We start from the raw sequence: 8,913 nt of genomic DNA, 5'->3' as shown, positions 1-8,913 counted from the left end.
GGAGGAGGGGAGGATTTCGTTGATCCTATCAAACTTCTATCGTCCTTATGTCTCTGCCTTCTTTTTATTTGTATGTTGCTCTCTTGTAATACCTTTAATCTTCAGCACTTGTGTTGCCAGTGCCATAAAATTCATACGAAAACTAAAAGAACGACTAGACGTTCTCCTCCTAAGGCAATTCACAAGTTCATGTGTACAGGGGTACTGGGTTTTTTTTTCATTCTTTTCTTGTGGTTTCCATAATTTCCATGAGAAAAACTGTGGTTTCCATAATTTCCATGAGGAAAACTGGTTTCCATAATTTCCATGAGAAAAACAGTTGTTATTCTCAGCCTCTGTTTTTTGTTTTACTCTACATTAGATGCGTCGACTAACTGGTGTTGTTTTTTTGCCAATGCAACTTTATAAATTTTCAGGTATTTTCACAAAATCCTAGTGGTATCCCTGAATGTAACAATTCGTAAATTTGTTTGTGTTTTTGTTTGTTTGTTTGTGTAGGTGATCCCGCAGGACGACAACTGGGGCGACAACACGACAGCCATCACAGGCAACACCAGCGAGACGGGCTTCTCCATGGAGGAACTGGACAAGTTTGCCGTGAGGGACAACGACAGACAGGTGGGTCGAGGGTGGTGGGTCGTCTGGTGGGTTGACGGGTGGGTGGTGGGAGGACTGGCAGGTCCTATGAAAGATCAATCGTCCTCATCTCTCCTCGTTGTTTTGTTTGGATATTTCTATCTAGCAAAACCAATCTTCAGCATTTATATGACCTATTTGTGTTACTATTGCTGCAAAAATCTTTACTAAAACTACAACTAAGCCCCTTCCCTTCCCTACCCGTCCTGGGTGCTCTGGTGCGGTTTGCTCCTTCTTTCCCATCTCACATCTATCTTCTTTATCTCCTGTCCTTTTATTTTTCGTTTTTAGTACTCTCATGTAACACCTCTAGTCTTCGGCACTTCTATGACCGTATTGTGTTGCAAGTGCCGTAAAACACTTTAAAAAACTACAAGTTGCCTCCCCCAGGTGGGCGTGAACTGTGCGCGCTACGTGGGCACGGCGCTGACGGTGGGCCTGAGCGTCATTGCCTTCCTCTCCCCGATCGCCATGGTGCTGCTGCCCAAGCTGGACATCATGGACTGGCGGGCCAGCAGCATGAGCCCCGAGGACTCGGAGTGCCGGCCCGAGTGCGAGGGTCTTCTCATCAGCTTCGCCTTCAAGCTGCTGGTGCTGCTGGTGGGGGCTGTGGCCTTGTTCTTTCGCAAGGTCGGTTCAATGTCCGTCCAGTGCTGGTCCAATGTCCGTCCAATGTCTGTCTAATGTCCGTCCGATGTCCGTCCAATGTCCGTCCAATGTCCGTCCAATGTCCGTCCAATGTCCGTCCAATGTCTGTCCAACGTCGGTCCAATGTCTGTCCAATGTCTGTCTAACGTCCGTCCAATGTCTGTCTAACATCGGTCCAATGTTCGTCCAGTGTCGGTGGTTGGCAAAAAAAAGGGGGGAGGGGGATCTGTTCGAAAAACACTCTTTTTTTTCCTCCCAACTATGTAGGTAGAAAAGATTTCTGTTAGAAAATGAAGCGGTGGTTGCCTGGTATCTGAGGAAAAGTTAACGAAGAAATGGCCTCCAAAGTTTCTCGACTTCTAAAGTTTTAGAGTCCTTGGAAACTGCAAAGTTACATTTTGTTTTGGTACCTTTTGATCAATGTTTTTCGGTCAATTCCACACAGAAATGTGTTTTTAAATACCACCCAAATGGTAATGAAATAAATGTAATAGGGGGGAAAACAGTGTTTCGATGACCGAGAGAAACACAGATTTTGTGTTCATCTATTTTTCCGTCTTTTAAAAAAAAGAATTTTTACTTATTGATTTATTTGTTAGATTTATTTATAAAATTTATCATTTATTTATTTTGTTCCTTCTGTCGACAGCCCAGGGCGACCATGCCGCGAGTGTTTGTGTTTCGGGCCGTGGTTCTGTTCCTGGTCTTCGTCCTCACGTTCGCCTTCTGGCTCTTCTACGGGGTGCGCATCTTCAAGGAAAAGCAGGGAACCTATGAGGTATGGGGTTCTAGTGCCATTGGTTTGTTGGGTTTTTTCTTCTTTGTTTTTTTTAAAAACTCATCCACTTTTGTTGATTTAGCTGTTTTAAGCTGTGAGCAGAGCTTTTCAAGAGGGGTGATTCTTTTTGTTGTTGGTTTTTTTTGTGGTGGTATTTTTTTTTTTTTAAATAATTTTTTGGGGGGGTTTGTGTGATGAATTATGTAATGTTGATGATTTATGTACCTGCTCCAGCAAACAAACACTCACGCACACACACACTCACACCCCTTATGACCTTATTGTGTTGCAAGTGAGTGCCGCAAAACTCGTACTAAAACCAAAGACACACATGATGCAGTCTGCCACGTGACCCAGTTGTCTCTGTCTCTCCCCCCCCCCCCCAGGGTATTGTCCAGTTTGCCCTGTCCCTGGTGGACAGCCTCCTGTTCGTCCACTACATCGCCATCATCCTGCTGGAGATCCGCCAGCTGCAGCCGCAGTTTGCCGTGCACGTGGTGCGCTCGCCCGACGGGGAGTCGCGCGTCTATAACGTGGGCCTGCTCAGTATACAGAGGGCGGCCGTCCACATCCTGGAGCAGTACTACCGGGACTTCCAGGTACCGTACGCAGGTCGACACGTCAGTGTTTCTTTCTTCTCGTGTTTCCTTTTTAAAAAATATTTTTTTTATTACAATGAAAATGTGACTTCTTCTCAAGCTCACTCAATGTAATGAACTGTTTTCACTGTTATTAAAAATGGAGATACGAAAAGAAAGCACTGTACTCAAGCTTTCTCATATGTTACCGTAAATTTCTCTCCCATGTTACTCTAATTATCTCTCATACTTTTCAGTAAATATCCCTCAATTATTACAGTAAGTATCCCTCCCATGTCACTGTAGCTCTAAAGTGTCCCAATGTTTTACTCTCAATGTCCCTCCCATGTCACTGTAGCTCTAAAGTGAACTTATGTTTTACTCTCAATGTCCCTCCCATGTCACTGTAGCTCTAAAGTGTCCCAATGTTTTACTCTCAATGTCCCTCCCATGTCACTGTAGCTCTAAAGTGTCCCAATGTTTTACTCTCAATGTCCCTCCCATGTCACTGTAGCTTTAAAGTGTCCCAATGTTTTACTCTCAATATCCCTCCCATATAACTGTAGCTCTAAAGTGTACCAATGTTTTCGGTCAGATGTACAACCCGTACCTGGAAAACGTGACCAAGAAGCACAGCAAGCACCCCAGCACGGCCTTCAAGGTCTACGACATCGACGGCAGCGCCCCCAACCAGCAGGCCAATCAGAACCGGGCGCGCAACGTGTTCCCCGCCGCACCGCGGGGTCGCAGAGAGCAAGGTCACAACGACCGGTTTCACGACGAGCAGGAGTACGAGAGGAGGGTGAGGAAGAGGAGGGCGAGGCTGGTGGTGGCCACGGAGGAGGCGTTTACTCACATCAAGAGGATGCATGATGAACAGGGTGAGTGGAGGGGGAGAGGGAGGGGAGGAGGAGGTGGGAGGGAGGGGAGGAGGTTTTTACTCACATCAAGAGGATGCATGATGAACAGGGTGAGTGGAGGGGGAGAGGGAGGGGAGGAGGAGGTGGAAGGGAGGGAGGGGAGGAGGCTTTTACTCACATCAAGAGGATGCACGATGATCAGGGTGAGTGGAGGGGAGGTTGGCGGGTGCTCTGGTGTGGGCTGTTTCCTTCTTTTCTATCAAACATCTATCGTCCTGATCTCCCCTCCTTTTTTCTGTTTGTTACTCTCTTGTAACACCTTTAATCTTCAGCACTTATATGACCTTATTGTGTTGCAAGTGAGTAAAACACTACTAAAACTAAATTGACCCCTGTCTGACCTCCGTGTGACTCCTGTATGACCTCTGACCATGACCTCTGTATGACCATGACCTCTGTCTGACCTCTACCCACGTGTCTGCCCTGTCGTCTCCAGGTCCGGCAATCTCCATGGACCCTGGCGAGGCGGCGGCCGCCGTGTTCCCGTCGCTGGCCCGCGCCCTCCAGAAGTACCTTCGGATCACTCGCCAGCAGCCCCGCTACACCATGGACTCGGTGCTGTCCCACCTGGCAACCTGCATCTCCCACGACATGAGCCCCAAGGCCTTTGTGGCCAGGTACCTGTCGCAGGGCGCGGTGGTGTGTGGCAACCCGCAGGAAGTGGGCTCGACGGAGCGCTGGCTGCTGGTGTGCGAGCAGCTACTGACCAGGGAGCTAGACCACCGCATGGTGTTTCAGTTGAAGAAGGGGCCGGTGGCGCTGCTGTGCACGGTGGCCAAGATCCCACACTTCAGCCTAACGGAGGAGATGCTGCACCCCAAGGCCAACAAGTTTGTGCTGCGCCTCAATTCTGAGACCTCTGTATGATGATGACGACGATAATGAGGCGCGCAGACGGTCGCCTCTTGCTTATTTCCTGCTGCCATCTCGGGAGACATTGGTATGATGACGATAATAATGATAATGTGGCACGTGGCTCGACGCCCACTTCCTGCGTCTGGCTGTAAGACACTGGCAGACATAGGATGGATAAGACACGCAGCACAGCCGGCATTCCCACCGTTTCCAACTGCCAACAACCGCTGCGACGTTCCCTTCCCCCAGCGACGACTCCCCCCCCACTGGCAGCCAGCGTCGCCCGCTTCCTCCCTCACACGTCTGTTCTGTCCCTTTTGCAAACAGGTGTGGAAGAAGATGTGGATTTTTCTTTATGTGGTGTAAAGAGTTTCTTTTATTCTTGCTTCACATGGAAGAGTGGTTCAATTTTGTGGATAGCTCAGGTGTAGAAGGACTTGGATGGAATGGATTCTGAGCGGATGTATCCTTAGTTTGAACCGGCGAGTTTTCGGACAATTTTTGCCTGCTTCACATGGATAAGTGGTGGATTCACGAGCCAGCTTACGTCTGGAAGGAAGAAATTTTGTGTGAAGTGAAGTCAGGAAGGAAGGAAGAAATTTTGTGTGAAGTGAAGTCAGGAAGGAAGGAAGAAATTTTGTATGAAGTGAAGTGAGTGCCGATGTATCCTCGCCGAGTAAAGGCTAGTCGAGGGCAGCGTCTTCCAGCTGCGTGCGCTGAGATAAGTGGGAGGAATTTCTTAGAGGAATCTGATGTTGTTGTTTTTCTATTATTATTTTTCAGGGATGTTTACAGTTGAAGTTGGAGTGCGTTGAAAAAGACCAAGGAATATTTAGTGGTATTGATTGACAGATGATGCTTTGATACAACGCCTATGACTTTTGACAGCTGTAAGTTTTTTTACAATCTTTTTGGGTTTTTTTTAAAGGCTATTTGAACATCTATTTGTTGCCATGACAACCTAAGTGACAGGCTGACAGACTCGTAGACAACACACCCCCACCTTGAATCATTTCATGTCGGACAGGCGCTGTGTGACAAGTCACCAAGGTTACCAGAAACACGCCTCTCAACATTTTTGTACCCCATGAGTTTTTATATAAGCCTTTTTGTATTTTAAAGAAGCATTAAGCAGCATGCTGTTGCCGTGGCAACGTAACCAAGAGGTTGGAAGAAAGACAGCAAGTGGAGCAGTCCCCTGCTGTAATTATCAGATTATCTCGCCATGGACAGGTTTTATCGCCAGATGTTTTAGCTGACCCTCTACCTTGAAGCACAACTCTAGCATGCCTCCGAGACCCCCCCCCCTCATCTCCCCCACATGACGGACAAAAAAGTTTTGTGCAGATAGTAGATAGTTTTTGTTAGCCTCAAGTGTCGGGGGGGGGGGGGGGGCAGACGATGCTTCGTGGGTGTGACCAGGTGACCTTGAGACGTCGACAGCCAAACCCTCGCATAGAAGCATTTATAAATCAACCTTCTGTAATCTGGAAGACGAGGCGCTATAAATAGCTACTGTTGGACCAAGCTGTGGTTGTTTTTGTTTGGGTTTTTTAAAAGCGGAAGTCTGCAAGACGGTGGTGGTAGAATTTCCTTTTGTAGTATGCTGTCTGTGTGTCCCTCTGTGTTATTGTATGTGTGTGTCTGTGTTTATGGGTAGTATGGTGGCTGTGTGTGTGTGTGTGTGTGTGTCTGGATGGGTTATTGTGAGTGTGGTTGTGATGGGGGGTAATTTGACTTTTGAAAGATTTCCACGACAGAGCGCTACGGGAGATACTGAGAGTGTAGTACTGTGAAAGAATGGTGTGGGAAAGTAGAGCTAGTGGAGAGGTTAGTGCTGTTCTCTCTCCCGTGAAGTTTCCTTCAGTCCCCTTTACCTCGCTGTGGGCAGTAGTGCCTGCTCTGTGCTCATACCAAACAGTCTCAATAGTGCTGTAAAAAACATGTTATAGTTATAGACGGACGATATATATACTCGCTCTCAAACTGATATCAAAATGTCCTCCAGATCTGCTGCCCTTTCATCTTGATTGACGATTTTCATTGAACAGTTGTGTCAATTGACAATTTTCATTGAATGTTTGTGACTATTGACGATTTTTATTGAACATTTGTATCAATTGACCATATTTCCATCCACAATTTTCATCATCAACACCTTGAGTTGATCAACAATGTTTCACAGACATCCTTGTTTTCCATTTTGTCCTCCTCGCTGGAGCCAGTATATCAAAGATTTTTTCTACTGTTCTGAAATATTTCCTTTGACAAGTCCTCTTGCTCATTCCACTAAGTTGTCCCTGGTCAATTTTTTCACAATGTTGATTTTAATCTGGAAACATTCCGAGGTCTTGACGGAAAATTGTAATGTTAATGGAAAAAAACAGAGTTACTTGGAGTAACAACAGTCCCTGGTGGTCATGGAGTAGGAAGTGGCTGGGGTCTGTGTTGTCAACTGTCAATAGTTACAAAGTAGTTGCTGGGCTTTGCCTGCCATTCTTAACTCTTTCACTACCAGGGGGGTTTTCTCACCGTGACTGGGCCCTATCTGTGACCTACTTTCTGATTGTGCCTACCGTCGGACAAATGAAAGATGTAAAAGTTCAATGTTCAATATTAGCCGCATCATATGTATTATATACGGAAATACAGGGGAAATAATGACCTATCTCAACATGCTGCTAAAAACAATCATTCTGCAGCCTAAGATTTCAGATGTGATTTTTACAAAAGTAGGTGTGGTTTTGAGGCAGGAAGTGGAGAGCCGTGAAACACAGCTCGTGGTAGTGAAAGAGTTTTAAACAACCAGAAAAGAAATCTGGGGGCGGCGAGATCGTGGAATGGGCAGGAGGAGATTCTGTGGCAGGGATTTTAAATTTTGTATTGTCCATCACCGCGAGACTAACCAATCAACCGTCTGCTGAACTTGTACACATCAGTCAACTGTGGAGGACTGGCCATGTGTGTGTGTGTGCCTGTGTGTGTGTGTGGCGGGGGGGGGGGGCTTCTTGTCCAATGGCGTGACACAGCATAAAGCGTTGGAATGTTTTCGCTCTAAGTGTGAGAGGTTGCCACAAGCAATGAAAGTACATATGTAGGGAAGGCGAATCTGCTGTACATACAGGTGTTTTTTATACTCAAAAGTTTTTTAAATTGAATTTATGGAAGGGAATTTTTTGTTCCAGATGGATCTGCTTTGTTTGATGCACGTTGGGTTCTTTGTAATAATTATGATTACTTTTGGAGGGGACTTTGGAAAAGACGGATACAGCCTCTTTTTTTTAAGCTCTACTTTGCTCTAACGTGTTTGTGTGTTGTTTTTTTCGTTGGAGCAAACATGTGTGGTGGAATGATTGGGTCCTTGTCTTGTGCGCAAAGGATGGGAGTTTGATTCCCTGGGGGGGAAAAGATAGTTTGTGTTTTGTTATTGCGTATGATGAGGCTTTTGGTTTTATATGCGCTCTGTGTGTGTGTGTGTATGTGTGCATGTGTGTGTGTGCATTAGTGAGCTGCCCATAAGAATGCCATCAGTTACTGCATTGAGAGAATCCCGATGTCTCATTTTCTACGGTATAAACTAGATAGACAAAATATTCTACTTTGACTTTGTCTTGTACATACCTCAGATTATGCACAGTGATGCAGCAGCATTTTTTGGTACTTTTTTTGTGTAATACCTGAGAATTTTTTGCCAGTACGTTCCTCGCTATGTTATGGTGGTTGTGTGTATTATTATTGAAAAAAAAGATTTATATTTCCCACGTAGCCTTTGTAATTTATACCTTTTTTAGCCGTCTCTGTACGCTCGTTCCGTGCTCCGCTGACGTCTGCGGTGTAGCAGGAAGGCTCTTTGCCGCGGCTCTCAACAAAAGACTGGAGTTCCAGCAAGGGGAGGTTTTTTTGTCTATCAACTTCCTGTTTGTTTGTTTGTTTGTTGTTCCCGTCTGCCGTCTGTGTGCTGTAGCTGTGTGGGTGTGACGCAAGACGTCACACTTTGTCTCAGGCCAAAGCCAAGCCCAGTACTTAATTATATCACTCTTTGTTTTTTGTTGTTTATCTGTCCTGATCTCTCCTCCTCCTTCTTTGTGTTTGTTACTCTCTTGTAACACCTCGAATCTTCGGCACTTATATAATTATGAACATATTGTGTTGCAAGTGCTGTAAAACCCTTATAATGCCCCAATGATCCCACCGAGCGAGCGCCTCACCACCTAAGTCCTCAAATCTCCCGGTTGTGTTGATGGAAGGCTTTACATGGTATTTTATTTTTACTTTTCCGATCCAGCGTCTACATGGTACAAGTGGGTGGTTGGCGGGCGCTCTGGTGTGGTTTGCTCCTTCTTTCCGATCAAACATCTATCGCCCTTATCTCTCCTTCCTTTTTGTGTACGTTACTCTCTTGTAACACCTCTATTCTTTGGCCCTTATATGACCTTATTGTGTTGTAAGTGCCGGAAAAGTCTTACTAAAACCAAACTACATGGTACAAACTGCACAA

General features: G+C 45.9%; 1 protein-coding gene across 1 annotated transcript in view; it reads left to right on the top strand.

Annotated features, from left to right (window-relative positions):
• LOC101858278 (vang-like protein 2) overlaps positions 1 to 8,161 on the top strand; it is a 9,608-nt gene extending 1,447 nt beyond the window's left edge. Inside the window, exons 3-8 of the mRNA XM_005100132.3 lie at positions 499 to 618; positions 1,027 to 1,266; positions 1,934 to 2,062; positions 2,449 to 2,661; positions 3,236 to 3,521; positions 3,997 to 8,161. Coding sequence (XP_005100189.1) covers positions 499 to 618; positions 1,027 to 1,266; positions 1,934 to 2,062; positions 2,449 to 2,661; positions 3,236 to 3,521; positions 3,997 to 4,427 — 1,419 coding nt within the window. The 3' untranslated portion in view covers positions 4,428 to 8,161. The remainder of the gene's footprint in view (positions 1 to 498; positions 619 to 1,026; positions 1,267 to 1,933; positions 2,063 to 2,448; positions 2,662 to 3,235; positions 3,522 to 3,996) is intronic.
• Positions 8,162 to 8,913: the final 752 nt, after the last annotated feature.

Source organism: Aplysia californica, unplaced genomic scaffold (genome assembly GCF_000002075.1).
Source record: "Aplysia californica isolate F4 #8 unplaced genomic scaffold, AplCal3.0 scaffold00237, whole genome shotgun sequence".
NCBI lineage: Eukaryota > Metazoa > Mollusca > Gastropoda > Aplysiida > Aplysiidae > Aplysia > Aplysia californica.
The sequence above is the reverse complement of the archived record's forward strand: the minus strand, read 5'-3'. Positions and strand labels throughout refer to the sequence as shown.